General features: G+C 39.7%; 1 protein-coding gene across 5 annotated transcripts; it reads left to right on the forward strand.

Annotated features, from left to right (window-relative positions):
- Window positions 1-1,219: 1,219 nt before the first annotated feature.
- Window positions 1,220-23,150, forward strand: LOC133624487 (uncharacterized). Of its 5 annotated transcripts, XM_072916422.1 has the most exons (5): window positions 1,232-1,505; window positions 1,628-1,669; window positions 6,052-6,276; window positions 12,187-12,441; window positions 21,910-23,149. In XM_072916422.1, the coding sequence occupies exons 3-5, from the start codon at window positions 6,072-6,074 to the stop codon at window positions 22,707-22,709; spliced, it is 1,260 nt and encodes a 419-aa protein (XP_072772523.1). In that variant the 5' UTR covers window positions 1,232-1,505; window positions 1,628-1,669; window positions 6,052-6,071; the 3' UTR covers window positions 22,710-23,149. The 5 variants fall into 5 exon arrangements, with proteins under 5 accessions (XP_072772526.1, XP_072772523.1, XP_072772524.1 ...); XM_072916425.1 differs by lacking the exon at window positions 1,628-1,669 and having other exon boundaries at window positions 1,220-1,309; XM_072916423.1 differs by lacking the exon at window positions 1,628-1,669.
- Window positions 23,151-25,591: the final 2,441 nt, after the last annotated feature.

Here is a 25,591-nt window from a genome sequence, read left to right on the forward strand (position 1 = left end):
TGACAGAGAATAGAACAAGGATGGACAATTCAACCCTTAACTCAACAATGAGTAGATGAGTGTTATGTGTGTGTATATGTGTAAATAAATGATCACTGAAATTCAAGTATTTATTTTATTTATTTATATGTGTATATACATATATATATATATATATATATATATATATATATATATATATATATATATATATATATATATATATATATATATATATATATATATATATATTTTATATATATATTTTAAACTTGATGTGCGCCGATGATAAAAACGTTTGTCGCTGCAATACCCACGAGTTACCCAGTTTTATCAAAAGTTCTGCTTTGAAGCGAAATTGACCGCCTCGCATCATGATCACAGACCGTGAAACAAACGCGCACGTCTTCGCCCGGATATGATTAATCTTCATTCATATAGTGCGTCTGCCTCACAATACGAAGGTCCTGAGTAGTCCTGGGTTCAATCCCGGGCTCGGGATCTTTTTTGTGTGGAGTTTGCATGTTCTCCCCGTGACTGCGTGGGTTCCCTCCGGGTACTCCGGCTTCCTCCCACCGCCAAAGACATGCACCTGGGGATAGGTTGATTGGCAACACTAAATTGGCCCTAGTGTGTGAATGTTGTCTGTCTATCTGTGTTGGCCCTGCGATGAGGTGGCGACTTGTCCAGGGTGTACCCCGCCTTCCGCCCGATTGTAGCTGAGATAGGCTCCAGCGCCCCCCGCGACCCCGAAGGGAATAAGCGGTAGAAAATGGATGGATGGATGGATGGATATATATATATATATATATATATATATATATATATATATATATATATATATATATATATATATATATATATATATATATATATATACATATATATATATATATATGTAATAAAATTAATACATATAGCTAGAATTCACTGAAAGTCAAGTATTTCTTATATATATATATCTTAACCACGCCCCCAACCACGCCCCCACCCCCCACCTCCCGAAATCGGAGGTCTCAAGGTTGGCAAGTATGATAATACAACAATATATACATCATCATAGTTAGTGAAACAATTACAACAAAATAATAAAATTAATAATTTTATTACAAACAACAGTTTTAACAAAGTCAATAATGCAAAATAAATGTAGAAAATCAAAAAGTGATCACGCTCCTGATTTACTACAAAGCTTTGAGTCTTCTGCGCATGACACATCTCGCGAGAGCAGAGCAGTCATAGACGAGAGCAGAGCCGTCTTGTAACGTCAAGCGTGCCAACTGTCGTGAAAGCACATTGACACAGAAAGAAGCCAGAAGGACGCTAATAAGTCAGTCTTATTATTTGTTCTCCAGTTTGTAAAAATGTATGTCGTATAAAATACATCTTTGAGTCTGTAATTCAGGAAAAAACCCGTCTTGGCGAGCGAGAACCTTATCGTGCTAGCAAGTTTAGCTAGCTTAGCTTGTTAGCTGCTAACAAAGAGACGCGGATGTTTTCAACACATCACTAAGTAGAGATCAAATGTGAGTGTAAAGTGTTGTGATTGTGTGAACATGTGAGTGTAAAGTGTTGTGATTGTGTGAACATGTGAGTGTAAAGTGTTGTGATTGTGTGAACATGTGAGTGTAAAGTGTTGTGATTCTAGACGCTGTTTTCAAGAAACATCAAGTTGTGTTACACACAACAGGTTTGTTGACTTCTTACTCTCACATCTTTACTAACTTTATATTTGATTATTAACACTTTTCTTTAATAGATGCTTTGTCTAGTGGGGATGATGCAATGCTTTCATTTAGATTCTTCATGAAAACGAGACAGTTTGAGGTTGATGTTCCTCTCAGTTTGTAACAATGTGTGATTGATTGATTGAAGGAGTTATGAGAAGTTTGCATAGTAAAGTCTACACTTTCATCACGGTACACATTCACTGCTACAAGAAAGCCTGAGATGGTTTCAGTTGAAGTATTTGTTCACTCACACAAATAGAACACAGAGTATGCAGAAAGTAGCAAAAAGACAACAATACTAAGGCTGAAACGACGCGTCGACGTAGTCGACGTCATCGGTTACGTAAATACGTCGACGCCGTTTTTGTGCGTCGGCGCGTCGCATCTTTACGTCACACTACTGTCATGGCGGAGCGCAAAGCAGACGATGCGAGCGAGGGGAAAAAAGCACGCCAAAAGTCGTCAAAAGTGTGGGAGTATTTCAATAAACGGCCTAATAATGTTGTATGCACACTGTGTCGAGCGGAAATGGCCTATCATAGCAGCACAACGGCTATGAACGAACATTTGAAAAGAAAACCCCCGACAGCGTTCTTGCCATCACCATCAACAAGTCAATCGTCCGCGTGCGTATACGTTGTCATTATTACACAAAAACATGAATGTGTCATTTGTATCTGCGTTGTAAATTCATAAACTAAAGCACCGTTTCGCTCTGAGAGGCGCGTTTGGCGTGCCTGTTCAGTGTTTACAAAGACGCGCTCCTCTTTAACGCTGTGGAGAGGCGGCGGCGGCGGCGAGCGAGCGGCGAGGCGGGGCGCGCCGGGAGCGACGCCGCAACCGTGCCCAGGTGCGCGATCCGCGCAGTTGGAAGAGAAAAGACTTTGTGTAAAATTAAAAGATTGTAAACCTGGCAAAGCCGTCTGGCGTTCAGTCTGTCGGTCCTGAAAGAACCCCACGGCACAAGACGTGTCACAAACGCTAACGTTAATTAGTTGTGCAAATACCTTTTACAACATTAACAGTTACATATACTATGTACAAACGAACAATTAACTTTCACTTTAATCATACTATCATTGTTGTGTTATTAAGCAAAATAAGCAATACTTTTACTTTTGTTGAAATGATTACACTGTACACTTTTTTGTATTGGATGTTTAGCTTTATTTTTGCACATTTTAGCAAATAAGCAATACTTTTACTTTTGTTGAAATGTTTACACTTGTTACAGAATATTTCCGTTTTGCACTTTTTTGTATTGGATGTTTATCTTTATTTTTGCACATTTTAAAGCAAAATAAGCAATACTTTTTCCTTTGAAATGCTTATACTATTCCAGAATATTAAGATTTGCACTGGATGTTTACTTTTATATTTGCACATTAAAAAGCAAATAAGATACTTTTAATTTTGTTAAATGTTAAAAGTTTTAAATGTTTACATTGTTACAGAATATTTTGTCATGTTGTTGTCAATGTTGACTGAGTGGCCATACTTTTTTTTTTGTAAATAAAAGCCATGCCTTTTGAAAAAACTGGCCTACATTTATTTTTTCCTCTTCATTTTAAATTAAAAAAAAAATCGGTAAAAGGAAAAATAATCTATAGATTAATCGAAAAAATAATCTATAGATCAACCGATTAATCGAAAAAATAATCTATAGATTAATCGATAGAAAAATAATCGTTAGCTGCAGCCCTAAACAATACAGCAAGAAAATTGCAGCAAAGGGCTTTGTATATTCCCAGTTACGAGTAGCGACAACCTGTAATGTCTTGTGAAAGTGACTTTGAAGGAAGTAAGGGATTTACACTCCTTTGTGGCTATTGATAGGAAAATCCACATGTTGATGGTATAGCAGGCAAACTAATTAGAACCTTTTTTGGAGTGAGATCTGGGTTGAATTGACTTGTACAACTACCTCTGGTGTTATAATGGTCAATATATTTTGAAGTATCTAGACAGGTACATAGGTATTTTAGTGGTATGGTGTATCTTGTACACCAGACCAACTGCAAGAAGATGTACTCTGTCACCTACCAAGAGCCTCCCCACTTTAAGAAAATGGTTGGCTGAAAGGTGAGCCCGAGATGGACGATTGAGTAGAAGCCCAATCATTTTGTTTTGGGCTGTCTGGAGTTTGTTTTTCAGTGCTTTTAAGGCGTCACGGTACCAAACATGAACTCTGTAGTCAAAGTGGGGTTAAATGAGTGCTTGTGTTAGTCTTAAGTGTATTTCTACCCACCAGCGGGGTGATCCTACTATGTAAGAACTAGGGTTGTACGGTATACCAGCATTCGTATAGTATCGCGATACTAATTAATCATATTCGGTACTATACCGCCTCTAAAAAGTACTACTTCTATGATTACATCAATGCTTTTTGGCATCACAACATCTTCTTTTGTTTAAAAAAATATATATTATGTTTATGAACTGAGGAAATATGTCCCTGGACACATAAGGACTTTAAATATGACCAATGTATGATCCTGTAACTACTTGGTATCAGATTGATACCCAAATGTGTGGTATCATCCAAAACTAATGTAAAGTATCAAACAACAGAATAATAAGTAATTATTATATCTTAACAGAAGTGTAGATAGAACATGTTAAAACAGAAAGTAAGCAGATATTAACAGTAAATGAACAAGTAGATTAATAATCAATTTTTTACCACTTGTCCTTAATACTTTTGACAAAATAATAGAATATAAATGACACAATATGTTACTGCATATGTCAGCAGACTAAATTAGGAGCTTTGTTTACTTCCAACTAAAAGACAAGTTGTCTAGTATGTTCACTATTTCATTTAAGGACAAACTTGTGTTAAATGTACCCTAAGATTTTTTGTTAAAAAAAAGCCAATAATGCACTTTTTTGTGGTCCCTTTATTTAGAAAAGTATCAAACAGTATCGAAATACATTTTGGTACAGGTCCCGTTAAATATTGGTATCGGGACAACACTAGTAAGAACAGAATTTGTCGGTTGATTCTTTGACTACCTTAGTAGTCATTTTTTCACTGGAGAGATTAGTCTCTACGATGCAGCCGAGATACGTCATCTCATTTTTGTTTGTTATAATATTGTCACCCACTTTGACTGTGAAGTTATTTACTTTTCTGAGGTTAGGAATTGACCCAAAAACCTGTGTACTTGCAAGTACCAGGCGAGTCTTAATTTGCCAGTTTGTCATTGAAAGCCTTGCTTGTGTAGGTCTTAAGGATTGTAGCTTCGCTTGTTTTGTGACCGTCAGCCTCAGTTCTATGTTTTTTATGAGTACAGAAAATGATGGAATGATCACTTAAGCCGCATACAGTAGTTCCACTTGTGGTGATCTTAGACTGGTCAGAAGTAACAACGAGGTATATGAAGGTTTAAAAGGACTCACTCACCTTGGTAGTTTGCTTAATGAGCTAAGTGAGACAATGTTGGTGGCACAGCTTAGTGAAGGTTTTAAAAATGGGTGCATCCTTTCAGGACATATCTGTGTTCCAGTCCCCAAGAAGATGTACACCTGTATCAACATGTTTACACAAAACTCACACACTCACCAAAACATTTTTATACTGTAATCAAATCTAATTGAAGTTATAATTTCACATCCTGATTCTGACTTACATGCAACAATAAGTGAAAGTTAACATTTATATTCAATAACCAAAGTAGTCAAAACTTGATTTATTAAAAGAACATAAAGGTGACTGACTTTCCTTTCCTTCAGCGTGTCGTAGATGGTCTCCAATTCCTAAAGAGGAATTGTTGATGGAGATACTCCATAAAACAACACATGGTAAAACATGTTTTTGTTAAAAGTTCCTTTTGGCTCAGCCAACAAAATGACAACAAAAAAGTATTCTGCATGATGACAAAAACATACCATGAATGTTTTTTTAAATGATTTTGGAATTAGATTTTTTTTTATTTCCATGATATTGAAGTTATGGTGATGACAATCTCAATATTCATGTCATTAAAAAAATGATTACGTTTAGAGATAAAGTTTAGGTGTCATAGACCGTATACAAAATAAAATATTTACACACTTTACATCAGTGAGTGTAAAGTTAATAATGCCTCAATCAATGCTGCCTCATACTTATAAAAAAACTTGCCCCTCATCAAATTTCCAAGTCTGTTTTTGTTCTCACTTTTGAATTAATTTTAGTGGCTGGGACAAAAGGAAGTATTTCCCGTGTTTTTATTGGTTGTTTTGCTACACACTTTTAACACAACACAGAAAAGAACACAAGTAATGTCATTGTGTTAACAGTGTCAGTCCAAAACTATTTCTATTCTCTCTTTATCTTATTTACTTATTTACCCAACAGACGTCCAGCAGCCCCCTCACATGAAAGAGGAAGAGGAGGATTCACAGCCCACCCACATGAAAGAGGAAGAGGAGGATCCACACATGAAAGAGGAAGAGGAGGGAGAGTGTGTTGTAGGGCAGGAGGAGGATGATGTCAGCAAGTTTCCACTGACTGTTGTCTCTGTGAAGACTGAAGAGCATGAAGACAAAGCACCTGAGTCCTCACAGCTTCATAACAGTTCAAGTAAGCACATATAATTTTATTCTCAGGGCATTCAATCCATCACAACTGGACTGTTCACTTTGTCTTAGAAGACTCATCCAATTAGGCTTCATCACTTCATGCTCATACACTTCAAGTCTTAAAGCTAATCATTGGAATTTAGAGGGGAACCGCACTTTTTGGGGGGAATATTTTCTATCGTTCACAATCATTATAAAAGACATGAGGGTGGATATATTTTGTTTTAAAATCACATTCTAACTCATAAATGTAAATAAAAGTCCACTTGCAATGGAGCCAATGGGAGGTCCTCTATAACCATCCAAAAAGTGCCAACAAGACTCCATTTGCATTTTGTGCCTTGAATAGCAAGCAAGTATTAGTGCTATTGTTATTATAAGTTCTAACGCAGACAAACTATTTATAGCTTGTGTGTCTATGTTGACATCAGCGGCTGGTGAGCTCCTTCCTCGCCTCGGTGCTGGTGAAAGATTATTCCAGATCATGAATCGTGCGTTTCACCTGGATAGTAGAAGGATGAGGACATACTCTGACAAGTTGGTACCGTTTGACAGCCAATTTAGACCCGGCAATGGCGAACGACACAAATAGACACTTGACGTCACCCCCCTTTTCCGTGCGACGATTATGAATCATTCTTCATCCAAACGAGAATATAACAAGATTCTATCAGTCTGCGTCATAGTGACAGAAGACCTTGTACAGTAAGTGATGTTGTTGTATTTAGTCTTTATTTAACCAGGTAAAATCCCATTGAGATCAAATATTTCTTTTCCAAGGGAGACCTGGCCAAGAGGGCAGCAGCAAGGTTACATTAAAATCAGTAAACAACACATAAAACATGACATTTACAACATTAAAACTTGCTGACATAACACATGTGCATACAGACAAGGTAGACTGCAATCCTTTCACAGAAGCTTTAAACTCATGTCATGTAACAAGGGTTTGAAGTTGAATATTCGATTGTAGGTTATTCCAAGCCATCGCTGCTGAAAACCTAAATGCTTTCTTGCCCAGTTCCGTTCTTACTTTGGGGACGACAAATTGCAGAACATTCATTGAACGAAGATTGTGACTTCCTTGTTTCTTTGTAAAAATACAAGACAGATAAGATGGGGTGATACCCAGAATGGTTTTGTAGAGGAACACATACCAATGATTGAGACGTCGAGCACATAAAGATGTCCAGTTAACCATTGAGTATAACACACAATGGTGAGTAAGTTAACCATTGAGTATAACACACAATGGTGACTAAGTTAACCATTGAGTATAACACACAATGGTGAGTAAGTTAACCATTGAGTATAACACACAAAGGTGAGTAAGTTAACCATTGAGTATAACACACAATGGTGAGTAAATTAACCACTGAGTACAACACACAATGGTGAGTAAGTTAACCATTGAGTATAACACACAATGGTGAGTAAGTTAACCATTGTGTGTTATACTCAATAACCTCGTAGTCAATAACAGGTAAAAAGGTTGTTTCTTCCAATTTCTGTTTCACAGTAAAAGAAAAGCAAGACTTGTTTCTATAATAAAATCCCAGTAAAAGTTTCAGTTTTTTTTACAACATACTGAATGTGCTCCTTAATACTCAAGTGGTCATCAATTAAAAATCCTAAATATTTAAAAGCAGATACTAACACAATTTGTTGCCCATTTATTGTTCAAATGTTTTCACACAGTGCTGATCTTACAGTTTTTGATGTGGTAAAGAACATACACTTTGTTTTCTCTGCATTTAAAAGCAGTTGAAAATAGCAAAGTTGTTCTTGTACTCTGTCAAATGCATGTTGTAGATATTTAAAGGCCTCAGTAGGAGTGGGTGCTGTGCAGTATATGACAGTATCATCAGCGTAGGAATGGAAAGTTGAGTTCGGAATATTCTGTCCAAGATTATTAACTATTAATTAATAATGGGCCCGACACAGAACCTTGAGGGACACCCTTTTCCACTTGCAGTACGTCCGAGGAGGAACTTTCTATCTGAACAGCCTGAGTTCTGCTTGTGAGGTCATTTGCAAACCATCCAACTGCTTGCTGAGAAAAAACAATAGCTGAAAGACGTTTGATGAAAATTACATGATCAACAGTATCAAATGCCTTTGAAAAGTCAATAAAGAGGGACAGACAGCACTGCTTCTTGTCAAGAGCTTCAGTTACATCATTTATAAACTTCATAGCAGCAGTAACAGTACTGTGATTTTTCCAAAACCTGACTGAAATGGTGACAGAATAAAGTTGGTGTCCAAAAAGTCTTTTATCTGTTCACAGATAAGGGATTCAAGCACTTTTGCCAGAACAGAGAGTTTAGAGATCGGTCTGTAATTATTTAGATTACTAGGGTCACCTCCTTTTAATAGGGGGACTACAAGGGCAGATTTCCAATCCAAGGGGATTTCATTTGAAAATAGAGTAAGGTTAAAAATGTGAGTCAGTGGTCCAGCTATAATTTCAGCTGCCAACTTTAGGAAGAGCGGCTCCAACTTATCTGAGCTAGCTGGCTTTCTAGGTTTAAGTTATTTTAGAGCCCTACGACCTCTGTTGTGGTAAAGGGCGTAAAGTTAAAAACCTGGGTATTTTCAACGGTTCTTTCCGGAGTTAGCGAAACTTCAGTAGAGTTTTCAGAATTATAGAGAAAACCAGAGGAAAAAAAAAGATTATTATAATGACTACCCATTTCTCTTCTGTCACTTACTCTGACCCCATCAACAAGTATACTAGGTGAGAGATTGACTGAATTACAGAAGGCAGACAAATATTTGATGATTTTCCAAAACTTCTTTGGGTGTTTGAGGTTTTCAGTTGTTGTGGAGAAATACAATTCTGATTTGACTTTCCGAAGGAGAGAGGTAAATTGATTTCTTAATTGTCTACAATTCAACCAATCTGCTTCCAACCCTGACTTGCGTGCTCTGGCCCAAGCAGCATTACGCTCATGCAATACATCTGACAGGTAAACCACTGATTGTCACGTTCTTTAACCCTACATTTTCTAAAAGGGTCATGTTTGTTCACTATACTCAAGAAGTTTTCGTGAAAATATTTCCAAGCCAGGTCAACATTATCAAAAAGAGCAATTTTATCCCAATTAAAAAGATGCAAGTCATGTAAAAAAGCTTGCGTGTCAAATAATTTCATATTATGTTTTTCAAGAAGACGAGGCTTGCTTTTAGGAATCCTTGTGTCTCGCACTACTGCAATCACACAATGATCACTCACATCATTAGGGAAAACACCAGATGCAACACATTTAAAGGGCACATTTGTTAGAATTAAGTCAATGAGTGTACCTTTTTGAGGGCATTTAGGATTAGGTCTTGTAGCTGAGTTAATTAATTGTGTTAAATTTAGAGATTCACACTGTGCTTTCAAAGAGTCACACACAGATGTGAGCCAGTCCCAGTTCAAATCACTATTTCATTGTATTTCAGTTGAGACAGAAGCTTCACAAGAGTAGATAGGGAATTAGTAGGGGCAGATGGAGGCCTATAATACCCCACTACCATAATGTGGTGATTTATAGCTAATTCAATTTCAAGTGCTAACAGTTCAAGTTCTTTACTTACTGATTCAGAGAGCACTAATTTAACATCAAACCTCTGCTTAATATAATTGGCCACTCCACCACCTTTTCTTTGTCGGTCAGTACGATAGACATTATAGCCATGAATGTAAATATCTTCATCAAGCACGGATTGTTTAAGCCAAGTTTCAGATAAGACTACAATATCAGCATTTGTTGAGTTTATCCAGATCTTTATCATATCCAGTTTAGGGAGTAAACTCCGAACATTGATATGAATAATCCCAAAACCAGATCGAGTTTTAAAATCTGCAGGTGTAAAACATTGAGTAGGTGTATCAGGGCCTGGATTAGTCTCAACATTTCCTGAGAGCAATAACAATAATATAACTAAACATTTGCGTTTAATTACCATCTTTTGAGTCGGTCTTTAATCTGTGAAGGTAAGTGCTCACAATAGGGGAGGATGCAGTAATGTTGACGTGATCTCTCAAAGCAAGGAAACAATAAGAATGAATGGACTCTACCATAGTATGCAGCCATTTTGTTTTGTCCAAAGTCACAGAAATCTTCAACTGAGATAAGGCCGAGGTTATTTTGTAGCTGCCACTATGATTAAATGTCAAATTATCAAATATGTCAAACTGTGCATCTTGAAGTAGCATAGCTCGTGAGTGGGGGTGACCAGACCCATTTGGGACACCAGTAAAACCACACAATAGTATAAAACACAATATAATAATTTGTGACATAGTGAGAGGAGAAGTTCCACTTGTTTTACCACTTTTGAAGATGTTAGCAGACAGGGCTAAAGACGAGCAACCAAGGCCGACAGGTGGAAGCCCGTAGACGAAGCCAATAGCTGGAGACAAACAGCAGGTCGATGGAAGGCTAGTAGGCAGGTTGATGGTGGAAGGCTAGCAGGCAGGTCAATGGTGGAAGGCTAGCAGGCAGGTCGATGGTGGAAGGCTAGCAGGCAGGCCGATGGTGGAAGGCTAGCAGGCAGGTCGATGGTGGAAGGCTAGCAGGCAGGTCGATGGTGGAAGGCTAGCAGGCAGGCCGATGGTGGAAGGCTGGTAGGCAGGTTGATGGTGGAAGGCTAGTAGGCAGGTTGATGGTGGAAGGCTAGCAGGCAGGTCGATGGTGGAAGGCTAGTAGGCAGGTCAATGGAGGAAGGCTAGTGGCGCGGTTGGTAGAGTGGCCGTGCCTGAGGGTTCCTGGTTCAATCCCCACCTTCTACCAACCTAGTCACGTCTGTTGTGTCCTTGAGCAGGACACTTCACCCTTGCTCCTGATGGGTCGTGGTAAGCGCCTTGCATGGCAGATCCCGCCATCAGTGTGTGAATGTGTGAATGAGACGGGATGAGTCGAAATTTTTGAATGAAAGAAACTGCTGTTCTAAATGTGTCCTCTAGATGTCGCAATAGCAATTCTTTGTATCTTTGTAGATGATGTTACATATGTAAAACACAACTAAAACACATGATGTTAGCGCACCAGTCGGGGAAAATGAGCAAACTACATCAATAACATACTGTAATTTGATTTTGATATTATTTATTTATCTTGATAGATTGAAAATGAACACCAATGAGTTGACTGATGAACATTATCACATAATTGATTCTGAAAGTGTAAAAAAGGACAACTAAAGATAGAATACTATTGTATGTAAGAAAAAAACAACAACATGATTTGTACATTTTCAGAATGTGTTTGTTCTATTTTTAAACAAAGAAAACAATCTGCAGTTGTCTTTATTTTTAAGTTATTTTGCCGTGATTTTACCAGTCCGGCCAACTTGGAGTAGATCTTCCTCCATGTGGCCCCCCATCTAAAATGAGTTTAAACACCCCTGGCCGAGTTCTTCCTGCAAAAAGCAGATATGAGAAAAAAATCTAATTATGAAACTAAATAGATCCCTAAAGATTTGTTGAGTAATATCAAGGATTATCCGTCGGTGGCGTTCCCAGACATGTGGAACTGTCTTGAGTTCCAGACGTCATTCTACACCACAAATTATGGTTAAGTTTAGAGATAAAGTTTAGGTGTCATAGACCGTATACATAATAAAATATTTACACACTTTATATCAGTGAGTGTAAAGTTAAGAATGCCTCAATTAATGCTGCCTTGTACTTATAAAAAAAACTTGCTCCTCATCAAATTTCCAAGTCTGTTTTTGTACTCACTTTTGAATTAATTTTAGTGGCTGGGACAAAAGGAAGTATTTCCCGTGTTTTTATTGGTTGTTTTGCTACACACTTTTAACACAACACACGAAATAACACAAATAATGTCATTGTGTTAACAGTGTCAGTCCAAAACTATTTCTATTCTCTCTTTATCTTATTTACTTATTCACCCAACAGACGTCCAGCAGTCCCTTCACTTTAAAGAGGAAGAGGAGGATCCACAGCCCACCCACATTAAAGAGGAAGAGGATGATCCACAACCCACCCACATTAAAGAGGAAGAGGAGGAAGTGTGGATCAGTCAGGAGGGAGAGTGTGTTGTAGGGCAGGAGGAGGATGATGTCAGCAAGTTTCCACTGACTATTGTCTCTGTGAAGACTGAAGAGCATGAAGACAAAGCACATGAGTCCTCACAGCTTCATCACAGTCCAAGTAAGCACATATAATTTTATTCTCAGGGCTTCAATCCATCACAACTGGACTGTTCACTTTGTCTTAGAATACTCATCCAAGTAAGCTTCATCACTTCATGCTCATACACTTCAAGTCTTAAATCTAATCATTGGAATTTAGAGGGGAACTGCACTTTTTTTTTTGGGGGGGGGGGGGGACTTTTCTATTGTTCACAATCATTATAAAAGACATGATGGTGGATATATTAAAAAAAAAAAAATCACATTCTAACTAGGGCTGGGCGATATGGCCTTTCATTAATATCTGGATATTTTTAGGCCATGTCACGATACACCATATATGTGTGGATATGTTTAGTCCATGTCACGATACACCATATATATGTGGATATGTTTAGGCCATGTCACGATACACTATATATATGTGGATATGTTTAGGCCATGTCACGATACACCATGTATATGTGGATATGTTTAGGCCATGTCACCATACACCATATATATGTGGATATGTTTAGGCCATGTCACGATACACCATATATATGTGGATATGTTTAGTCCATGTCACGATACACCATATATATGTGGATATGTTTAGTCCATGCCACGATACACCATATATTTGGTCACTCGTGGTTGAGTATGACTGTCCTCTTTCCTGGTCCTTGTGGGTCTTCAGGTGTGCGTGGAGGCCGATTCTGGACCCGATTATTCTGGGGCAATGTGGACAAGGGAATGTAGTGGTGGTGGGTTTGGGTTAGGCCTGTTTCGTGGATGCTCTCTCCTTTCTTAGTCTGCGCTTGTCTTGTGCAGCATGGCGGAGGTCGTCATTATATTGCGCGGCACCCTCACGGACAAGGTTTCTCCACATCATCCTGTCTGTTGCCTTGACTTCCCAAGACTTAAGGTCTATGCGACACTTTGTCAGGTTTGCTTTGATGTTATCCTTAAATCTCTTCTTTTGACCTCTCGGGGCCCGTTTCCCTTCAACAAGCTGGGAATAAAGGACTTGTTTTGGGAGGCGAGAGTCAGGCATGCGGACTACATGGCCAGTCCATCTGAGTTGGTTTTGGGCAATCGTGGCAGTGATGGTGGGCAAGCCAGCCTCCTCCAGGACGCTGGTGTTGGCGCGTCGGTCCTCCCAGCTTATCCTGAGGATTTTTATGAGACATCTATGATGGTAGGTCTCGAGTGCCTTTAAATGCCTGCTGTAGGTGGTCCAGGCTTCTGACCTATACAGAAGGGTTGGGAGCACGACTGCTTTGTAGACCAGGATTTTGGTCTTTGCTTGGAGGTCACGGTTCTCGAAGACTCGCTTCCTCAGCCTTGAGAAGGCCCCACTGGCACAGCTGAGGCGGTTGTGAATTTCATCGTTAATGACAGCTTTAGATGACAGTAGGCTCCCGAGATATGGGAAGTGGTCCACATTTCCAGTCTGATTTTGTCAATTGAGAGGTTTGGGGGCAGGACAGGCGCACTACTGTTTGGTGGTGATTGGTGGAGGATTTGGGTTTTCTTTATATTGATGGCAAGACAAAGCTGTTTGCATGCCTTCGCAAAAGCAGACAGAGTGCACTGTAGGTCCTCTTCTGAGAGGGCCACGAGGGCATTATCGTCTGCATACTGCAGCTCCATGATGGATATGGTGGTGGTTTGACCTTTAGCCCTGAAACGGTTGATCTTGAGGAGTTGACCGTTGGTTCTGTACATTATTTCGACTCCCTGGGGCAGATGTATGTTTGTGAGATGGAGGATAGCAGCAACAAAAATGGAAAATAGTGTTGGAGCGATGACACATCCCTGTTTTACGCCTGTGTCTATCCTAAAGGGTTCCGTTTCATCTCCACTGCCACTGAACACTGTGGCTGACCCGTTATCATGCAGTAGTCTCAGTACCCGGATGTATTTGTCTGGGCAGCCAATCTTGGACAGCACCAGCCAAAGGGCCTGACGGTTAACCGAGTCGAAGGCTTTGGTGAGGTCTATGAAGGCCATGTATAGTGATTGGTTTTGTTCCCGGCATTTTTCTTGCAGTTGTCGTGCGATGAAAATCATGTCTGTGGTGCCTCTGCTTGGGCGAAATCCACTATGAGACTCAGGAAGCACGCTTTCTGACAGGGGGGTGAGTCTCTTGGCCAAAACCCGAGCGAGGGCTTTCCCTATGGTGGACAGGAGAAAGATGCCACAGTAATTCCCACAGTCTGCCTTGTCTCCTTTCTTAAATATGGAGACAATTAGGGTATCTCTGAGCTGTGCAGGGATTTCCTCTTCTTCCCATATTTTGAGAAGCAGGGCATGGATATGCTTGGTAAGATCGGGTCCGCCTTTCTTCAGGACCTCTGCTGGAATGCCGTCGGGCCCCGCAGCCTTGTTGTTCCTCATCTTCCTAATGGCATCCTGCAGCTCATCCAAGGTAGGTAGTTCTCCCATGCTTTCTCATCTGTGGGTTGTTGTGGGAGTTGGTCAAGAGACTCCATCTCAGGTATAGTGTCCCTGTTTAAGAGGTTCTCATAGTGTTCTTTCCACCTGTTTGAAAGTGTGTCCTTGTCCTTCAGCAGCAGAAAACCATCTTTTGAGTGAAGGGAGGTTAGGCAGCGGTGGCTGGGACTATACACCAATCTTGTGGCATCGAAAAAGCCTCTCGTGTCTCCAGAGTCAGCAAGCTGCTCGATCTCCAGAGCCTTCTTTGTCCACCACTGGTTCTTCAGTTTCCTAACCTGTGTTTGGACAGCTGCCTTCGCTTTGGCGTGGGCTACTCTTTTCACTTTGCAGTGTATGTCGTTTTGTCAAGTGATGAAACCTTGCCGCTTGTTGTCAATTAGTTGCTGGATCTCAGTGTCGTTCTCATCAAACCAGTCTTGATGTCTCCGCTTTTTGAGACCAAGGATATTTTTGCAGGATTTCATTATGGCAGTCGAAAGTGTGCTCCAGTGTGTTTCCGTATCCTCTGGGTACTGTTTGGGCAACGCTGCGCTAAAGGCCTCCTGCAGCTGTTGTTGGTAGGTGGTGTCACTCAACAGCTCAATGTTAATTCTTGGCCGGCACTGTCTTTTCTGCATCCGTCTTTTCCGCATTAAGCGGATGGACATGATGGAGCGAATGAGGTGGTGGTCGGTCCAGCAGTCGTCTGCACTGGTCATTGCTCTGGTGTTTAGGACATCGTGACGGTCTTTAGAGCGGACAATGACGTAGTCAATGAGATGCCACAGTTTGGAGCGAGGGTGCATCCATGATGTTTTGAACTTGGTTTTCTAACGGAAAAGTGTGTTGGTGATGACCAGGTTGTGCTCCGAGCACTTAGTTAGCAGTAGTGTGCCATTAGAGTTTGTATTTCCGACCCCTTCTCTCCCCAGCGTACCCCTCCATAGGTGGTGGTTTCGTCCCACTCTGGCGTTGAAGTCGCCGAGCAGGATTAACTTGTCCTTCTTGGGGACTTCAGATAGAACTTTGTCCAGGTCAGCATAAAAGGCCTCCTTAACTTCATCCTGTGCATCAAGGGTTGGTGCATAGGCACTAACGACCGTGGCCATATGACATATAGCAAGCATAAGGCGTAAGGTCATTAGGCGCTCATTGATGCCCACAAGGAGTTCATGGAGGTGGTTGATGAGGCAGTTCTTAATAGCAAAACCCACACCGTGGATTCGTGGCTTGTTTGCAGGCTTTCCTTTCCAAAATAAAGTATATCCGCCTCTTTCTTCCTTCAGCTGCCCTTCGTCGGCCAGTCGGGTCTCGGAGAGTGCTGCGATGTCGATCTGGAACTTCCTTAGCTCTCTGGAGATGATGGAAGTTCGCCTTTCAGGTCGATCGCTGGCTTGTTTGTCCGTGAGGGTTCGCACGTTCCAGGCTCCAATGTGTAGTTTGTGTTTTCTTTGTTTCTGACCGCGTGGTGGTGACCCCTCTGGATACGGCATTCCAGACAGGATGTTGCAAGGCAGGCTATTTGAAGGGTACCTTTTCTAACCCCCTCCCCTACTGGGGTGAGCAGAGTGGATCCTGAATAGGGCTGCTCAGTCATGGGTGCAGCTGCCGAGAAGCTCTTCTGCCTCAGTCCGGCTGAATCTAACACCCACCGCCTGTGTGCCAGGTTGTGGCTAGGGACTGCCAGACTTCACTGTCCTGCCCCCGTTACCACTTCCCGGTAGCCAAAGGACTTTGAAGTATCCGGGATGTAAAATGGATGGGTTCCCATTCGGGAGGACGCCTGCGCGTGACGTCTTTTAACGTGGGGAGACTGATGCACCTGCAGCCACCACACGGTCCTTGGCAGGGAGGGGCCGTGATCCAGTGGCATGGATCCATGACGACTGGAGACCACCCTCTGTTGCAGCCTTCATCCGCCTTCAGTGCCGTTGTGACATGCAGTGTCATCCTCCGCCACTTCCACCATTGAGGTCTTTGGAGGTCTTTGGATCGCACTTTGTCTGGAACCTCCCCCTCGACCTTACCGCCATGGATAAACCTTCAAGAAGCAGAAACTCCCGACGGCATCGCTCTTAGGTTCATTGGAACACGCAAGGCTCTCCACCACGGCAAGGTGGCGGTCCATGGAGAGCACATCACACATGCATGCATACAACATGATACATCACACATGCATGCATGCAGCATGATACATCACACATGCATGCATACAACATGATACATCACACATGCATGCATACAACATGATACATCACACATGCGTGTATACAACATCATACATGACACATGCATGCATACAACATAAATGTATACAACATGATACATCACACATGCATGCATACAACATGATGCATCACACATGCATGCATACAACATGATACATCACACATGCATGCACACAACATGATACATCACACATGCATGCAGACAACATGATGCATCACACATGCATGTATACAACATGATACATCACACATGCATGAATACAACATGATACATCACAATTTCCAGTTTGTCTTTTCAACATGTTGGAAAAGGAATAGGAAGAAGCAGAGCTTATTTAATCCTACCACGTTTCTTTTACATAACAGTTGCTAACACTTTTGTTCACTTCCTGTTCTCAATGTATTCACAATATACTCCATAAGTAATCACAATAAAAATAAACGGGGACGGCGTGGCCAAGTTGGGAGAGTGGCCGTGTCAGCAACCTGAGGGTTACTGGTTCAATCCCCACCTTCTACCATTCTAGTCACGTCCGTTGTGTCCTTGAGCAAGACACTTCACCCTTGCTCCTGATGGGTACTGGTTAGCGCCGTGCATGGCAGCTCCCGCCATCAGTGCGTGAATGTGTGTGTGAATGGGTGAATGTGGAAATAGTGTCAAAGCGCTTTGAGTTCCTTAAAAAGGTAGAAAAGCACTATACAAGTATAACCCATTTACCATTTAAATAAATAAATAAAAAATATTTGGTGAAGTATGTTATATTTCATATGGTGAGATGAGTAAGATTATCTACAAAATGAACGGATGGATGGATGAAATAAATTCAGAATGTTTATCTTCTTCATTGTACTTTGTAAACACTTTAAGTGTGAAAAGTTTCTTGAAGTGGATCATATTAGTACATTGTTTGATTGCTTTGCTTAATCCATTCCATCATTTAATTCCACATACTGATATACTGAAGGTCTTAAGTGTTGTACGTGCATACAAATGTTTTAAATTACATTTTTCTCTAAGATTATATTTCTCCTCTTTAGTTGAGAATTGTTGTACATTCTTGGTTAGCAGGTTATAGTTTGCTTTGTGTATCATTTTAGCTGTTTGCAAATTCACTATGTGGTGGAATTTCAGTATTTGTGATTCAATAGATAAAGTGTTTGTATGTTGTCTATATCCAACATGATGTATTATTATAACTGATCTTTTTTGTAACACAGTTAATGAATTAAGTGTACTATTGTAGTTATTTCCCATATGTCTACACAATAAGTAAGATATGTAACACTAGTGAGCAGTAGAGAATATGAAGTCATTTTTGGTCTACAACATGTTTTGCTTTATTCATTATTGACATGTTTCTTGCTACTTTATGTTGTATGTTTTTTACATGAGATTTCCAGTTCAATTTATCATCTATTAATATACCTAGAAATGTTTTTTTTTACTCTTTTAATTTCTATTCCATCTATTTGCATTTGTGTTTGACTTTCTCTTCTACTTTTGCCAAATAGCATTATTTTACTTTTACTGAGATTCAAAGATTGTCAAAGCATCTTTTTAATGTGTTCATTTCTTCTGTTATTATTTGTATTATCTTCTGTGTGTTCTCTCCTGAACAAAACACTGTTGTATCATCCGCAAATAATACTAACTTTAAATCTTTTGTAACTTTACAAATGTCATTTATATAGAGATTGAATAATTTAGGTCCTAGTATTGATCCCTGAGGTACACCACAGGATACATTTAGTGTTGTAGAAGTGTGTTGGCCTAGCTTCACGTATTGTTTTGTTTCCTGTTGATTAAATAACTTCTTATCCAGTTTAAGACCAACCCTCTGATGCCATATCGTTCTAGTTTTTTGATGAAAATATTGTGATTAATTGTGTCAAATGCTTTGGTTAGATCCAACAACACTGCTGCTGCACATTTTTTACTATCTATTGCATTGCTCATTTTTTCTGTCATTTCATTTCAATTAAAGCCATCAAAGTTGAAATATTAGCTGTGTATCCAGTGTTTCCCACACATTCATTTATTTGTGGCGGCCCGCCACGAAAGAATTACGTCCGCCACAAATGCATTTTTCGGCTTTTGACTCGCTCGACCGCTCATAAAAGCAATGGGATTTATTGGGGGTAATCCCCCCAAATATAAGCTTTGGCTTCAGCCTATTCCTTTTTCCGTCATTCTTTTTCTTTTCTTTTTGTGTGTAAATGTGTATGATTGTTAAATATGTATCATCTGTACTGTTAAGCTGGTCACACAGAATGGTTGATGGTTGATTATATGATGGAAATAAACTTATTTCATTAAAATAAACATATGGGACGCAGCTGCTCACCTGGCAGGTTTTTTTGGGGATGAATAGGGAAGTTCTTCTTAAGCTGCCGTCTTGTTTTATCATATATTGCTGCCTTTGCACCTGTCAATGTTCACTTTTGTATGCACATTAAATCAACAACAAATCTTGACTTTGGAGCAATGTTCACAGACTCTAGTATTTGGCTCTCTATTAGATGTGACAGTGCCTACCTCTTTAGGACCACCCTTTCTAGATATATAAAGATGTGTATTTACAACATTAATATATACATACTATGCAAATACAATAAAAGGTAAGCTTTTAGTTACTTTTAATAAGTTTTGTTTTAAATGTTTTGTTTGTAATTGTTTTTTAATCTTCATTATTTACTTAAAGTTATTACAGTATGTCTCTATATACATATTTATTTTATACATTTTGGCCAAAGGAGGCACATTTCAATTTCTTACTCACACTTGTTATTACATATGTTGACCAGAGAGGGATGGATAGGGAATTCCTTCTTTAGTCCTTCTTTAGCTGCCGTCTTGTTTTATCATATATTGCTGTCTTTGCACCTGTCAATGTTAGTTTTATATGCTAATTAAATCAACAAAAAATCCTGACTTTGGAGCAATGTTCACATACTCTAGTATTAGATGCAATGTTAATGGGACCATGATTTTTGTCATCACTTGTTCACACCTCCTCATATTAAAGATACTTTTCCTTTTTCATGTCTCAAAAACACACACACACACACACACACACATTATTGTATGTGTGACCTTCTTGACAACCTCTGAAAAATGCTTACCTCTTTAGGACCAACATTTTTAAATATATAAAGATATATATATACATTGTTTTGATTCATTTCAATATCTTACATACACTTGTTATTACATATGTTGACCAGATGTTGAGATATTTGCTGGGAGTCCATATTGGTTCTCCACCAGCGTCCCAATTTTGTTGATAAATAAATCTAATCAGCTATTGAATAGTTTTTCCATGATTTTGGAGAATGGTGGAAGTAATTAAACTGGTGTGTAGTTAGTAAACTGGTGTATGTCTCAATTCTTATGATACGACTTTTGCAATTTTCATTTTGTCAGGGAATTTGCCGGTTAGAAATGATACGTTGCTGATATATGTCAGAGGTTCTGAACGGTATTCTATAACCTTTTTTATCGTTACCATATATATTCCATGACAGTCGGTTGAGGTCTTGGATTTACAATGTTTTACAATTTTGATTATTTCTTTTGTCACGTTCTTAAGAAACACGGAATTGGTATTTCTGTCTATGAGCTCACTCAAGTCCTCAACTGACCCATCATCTGCATTTGGAAATCTTTGTTCCAGATGTTTTCCGATATTAACAAAGTAATCATTTAAATGTTCAACTATTTGGTTCATATTGTCATTTTTTGTATTTCCATGTAGAAAGTACTGGGGGCAATCTTTCTTAGCAGCATTTTTAATGATGTTATTTAGGATGCCCCATGTTGCTCTCATGTTGTTTCTGTTCTTCTTTAATAATTGTCTGTAGTATTCCTTCTTACATGTTCCTAGTATACCAATTAGTTTGTTTTTATATTTCTTATACTTATTTTCTGCCTCTATAGATGTCTGTGTTATTAATAATCCATATAATGTGTTTTTTTTGTGACAAGCATTTTTCAGTCCTTTTGTCATCCATGGTTGGTTGTTTTTCTTTTGCTTCTTACTAACGTCTTTCCATGGACAACATAAACATTGATATTGTCAGAGTTTGTAGGACACAAACCCCAAGATGCAGAGAAGGTGGAAGGCATTGTGCGGGAAAACAAGATTTAATGTTCATAAAATAAAGGAAAAAACACAAACCAGGAACTAGGAACAGGAAACAGGATGCCAGGAAAACAGGAACTGGAAGACGAGGAACAAAAAGACAGCAAGCTACAAACATCTACAATAAATAGCTTACCGCTACCGCTTACAGCTACACTGGCATCGACAAGTAGGAAAGCCAATAATCCAGCACTGACTGGAGGGGAAGGCAGGTTTAAATAGCAGCTGGCTGATTGACACCAGGTGTGGCCAGGTGCCAATCAGCCACAGCTGAGGGGAAGCAGCACTCAGGGAGACAATCAGGAAATGAAGACAAAATAAAAGCGCTGACAGAAAACTAAGACAAACGCAGAGGAAAAACTAAAACAGTCAAACTGTCAGGGACAAGCCTGACAGATATTATACATGTGGGCCAATATATATATATATATATATATATATATATATATATATATATATATAAATGCTGTTAAATGTAGCTTTGATGTGGCAAGCTATGTTTGCAGTGTAGCTTGTAGTGTAGCGTGCTACAATTCTCTGAGGATAGCTTAGCTACATTTAATTGAGAGTAACTTGTAGCCTAGCTTACTACAATGTCCAGGTAGCTTGCCCATCACTGTCTATTTGGCCTAGCTCACATGTCAATAGTTTGAATACTGCAAACTTCAAGACAGTAACACCTCATTTGTTCTGCAGACGTCCAGCGGGTGTCAGTGGGGAGTCATGAAGAGGAGTGGCACACCAGTATGGGACAGAAGGAGCTACAGGCCCCCTCCCACATTAAAGAGAAGCAGCTTCATGATGAAGATGAAGCTCAGTCCTTACAGCTTCATCACAGTCAAAGTGAGGAGAACAGAGGGGCGGAGCTTGTAAGTCAACACATCACAGAAGCTGATGGAGAGCATTGTGAAGATATAAAGTCAGAACCAGACAGCATCTTTGCTCCACTGTCAGACATGGACCACATGATGTCACACTCTTCTGATCACAGTGACCACATCCAAAAACCTTTGGAGAGTAAAAATGACTCTAAAGGTGATACGAGACATCACACTAACAAAAAACACTTTGACTGCTCTGAATGTGGGAAATCATTTAGACTGAAGAGTAATTTTACAAGACACATGACAACACATACTAGAGAGAAACGTTTTACTTGCTCTGTTTGTAAGAAGAGTTTATCCAGAAAGGAACACATGACCACACACATGAGAACACACACTGGAGAGAAACCATTTGCTTGCTCAGCTTGTGCTAAAAGATTCAACACTAAGAAGGAAATTATATTACACATGAGAACACACACAGGTGAGAAACCTTTTACTTGCTCTGTTTGTAAGAAGAGTTTCTCCACAAAGCAACGCATGACCACACACATGAGAACACACACTGGAGAGAAACCTTTTAGCTGCACTGCGTGTGATAAGATGTTCACGTTTAAGTATCAGGTGAGTAAACACAAGTGTGTAACAGTCATGGAAGCTGCAGGGATTTAATAACACTTAAACAGTGATTGTGCTAAATGTAGTTTAAAAACACAGCATGTTTAATATGAATGTATATTTGATGTTGTATGTAGTGCTTCTCATCTTCTAGTCTTATATGTTGTCCTGTAGTTACTTTTTAAGTTGTGTGCATGTATTGAATATTATATATGTAGCTACTATTTTATTCTATTTTTTCATCTTTGAAGAGAGGACATCTTATTATTTTCATTGTTTATTTTTCACACATTTTTCCATTGCATTTTATTGATGTTATTATCCAATATGAATGAATAAAATGGTTAACAAAATGTGGACTCTGCTAGATTAGCAGCATTGTTACATCATGGATGTTAACTACTGCAAAACATCAACAAAGAAGAAAAATGCTGAAGTTAGCAACACATCACTGAACTTTAGAGTCATCGTGAGTGGAGTTGCTTGTTTTTATTGTTGCATTTGTACTTATTTCACCTCACATCTTCACTTTTAATCCTAAAGTCTTCTTCAAATATATTGTTGTTGGCTTCTAATATTTATGTTTGCAATGCGTCTCCCATAATAATGTGACCTCGGACTATGTTAAGGTAACGTGCGGAGTTCCTCAGGGTTCGGTTCTTGGCCCTGCACTCTTTAGTACTTACATGCTGCCGCTAGGCGACATCATACGCAAATACGGTGTTAGCTTTCATTGTTATGCTGATGACACCCAACTCTACATGCCCCTAAAGCTGACCAACACGCCGGATTGTAGTCAGCTGGAGGCGTGTCTTAATGAAATTAAACAATGGATGTCCGCTAACTTCTTGCAACTCAACGCCAAGAAAACGGAAATGCTGATTATCGGTCCTGCTAAACACCGACATTTATTTAATAATACCACCTTAACATTTGACAACCAAACAATTACACAAGGCGAATCAGTAAAGAATCTGGGTATTATCTTCGACCCAACTCTCTCGTTTGAGTCACACATTAAGAGTGTTACTAAAACGGCCTTCTTTCATCTCCGTAATATCGCTAAAATTCGTTCTATTTTATCCACTAGCGACGCTGAGATCATTATTCATGCGTTCGTTACGTCTCGTCTCGACTATTGTAACGTATTATTTTCGGGGCTCCCTATGTCTAGCATTAAAAAATTACAGTTGGTACAAAATGCGGCTGCTAGACTTTTGACAAGAACAAGAAAGTTTGATCATATTACGCCTATACTGGCTCACCTGCACTGGCTTCCTGTGCACTTAAGATGTGACTTTAAGGTTTTACTACTTACGTATAAAATACTGCACGGTCTAGCTCCGTCCTATCTTGTCGATTGCATTGTACCATATGTCCCGGCAAGAAATCTGCGTTCAAAGAACTCCGGCTTATTAGTGATTCCCAGAGCCCAAAAAAAGTCTGCGGGCTATAGAGCGTTTTCTATTCGGGCTCCAGTACTATGGAATGCCCTCCCGGTAACAATTAGAGATGCTACCTCAGTAGAAGCATTTAAGTCCCATCTTAAAACTCATTTGTATACTCTAGCCTTTAAATAGCCCCCCTGTTAGACCAGTTGATCTGCCGTTTCTTTTCTTTTCTCCTCTGCTCCCCTTTTCCTTGAGGGGGGGGGGCACAGGTCCGATGGCCATGGATGAAGTGCTGGCTGTCCAGAGTCTGGACCCGGGGTGGACCGCTCGCCTGTGCATCGGCAGGGAACATCTCTGCGCTGCTGACCCGTCTCCGCTCGGGATGGTGTCCTGCTGGCCCCACTATGGACTGGACTCTTACTATTATGTTGGATCCACTATGGATTGGACTCTCACAATATTATGTCAGACCCACTCGACATCCATTGCTTTCGGTCTCCCCTAGAGGGGGGGGTTACCCACATATGCGGTCCTCTCCAAGGTTTCTCATAGTCATTCACATCGACGTCCCACTGGGGTGAGTTTTTCCTTGCCCGTATGTGGGCTTTGTACCGAGGATGTCGTTGTGGCTTGTGCAGCCCTTTGAGACACTTGTGATTTAGGGCTATATAAATAAAGATTGATTGATTGATTGATTGATTGATGTTTCTGATGTGTGTGTGTAGTCTGTGGAAAGGGTTGTTGTCCCTTGTGGATCCAATTGTTCTCTTGCACATATACATATTTTTCATCATCATCATCATCATTGTCATCATAATTATCATCATCATCATCACCGGTCCACTACTGGACGAAACCTTAGCATTAATGTTTTAATATAAGTGTGACCTCATTATTCCTTGATAATAAGACTAAAAATACACATTTAAGCACAGTATAAGAGTGCTTATTGTAGTACTCCAACTCGCCACACTGAGAAGTGGGGGCGATCATAAGCTAGCAGATGCATGTTGCTATCATGTTTTATCAGCGAGGAAGACAGCATTTGTGTTTACTTTTTTGTCAGATCCAAGTTTAAATGCTCTGCTGAATAAATTAATCACTATGGCTGCCCGCGGGGAAGACTATGTCTCGCGGCTGGCCTGGGAACGCCTCGGGGTCCCACAGGAAGAGCTGGACGAAGTGGCTGGGCTTCCCTGCTTAGGCTGCTGCCCCCGCGACCCGACCTAAGCGGAAGAAGATGGATGGATGGATGGATGGACTATGGCTGCCAATATGGAGGATTATTTATATATTTAAGATCAAATACTTCTCTTAACAGGTAGAAAAATGACACCACAATAAAAGTGAACTAGCAGCAGGACTCAGTAAATATTTTATCAATTGACTAATTAATTAACTATAAAGAGTAACATGACAGTGGATATTTCACAAGAGTTGACTAAAAAGTGTAAAATGGGAATGCTACATAAAATGCTTAACATAGACTGATACTGATACTGTGTAATCATTTATTTGTCCTAACATTATTTTGGGATATAAATT

Source organism: Nerophis lumbriciformis, linkage group LG27, assembly GCF_033978685.3.
Source record: "Nerophis lumbriciformis linkage group LG27, RoL_Nlum_v2.1, whole genome shotgun sequence".
NCBI lineage: Eukaryota > Metazoa > Chordata > Actinopteri > Syngnathiformes > Syngnathidae > Nerophis > Nerophis lumbriciformis.

Bases quoted from the DNA above. Each gene is read 5' to 3' on its own strand.
- LOC133624487 (XM_072916421.1), top strand. From the start codon at position 5,486: ATGGAGATACTCCATAAAACAACACATG. The intron at 5,514-6,051 runs GTAAAACATGTT...TTTACCCAACAG, and splicing joins ACTCCATAAAACAACACATG to ACGTCCAGCAGCCCCCTCAC. The intron at 12,442-21,909 runs GTAAGCACATAT...TTTGTTCTGCAG, and splicing joins ACAGCTTCATCACAGTCCAA to ACGTCCAGCGGGTGTCAGTG.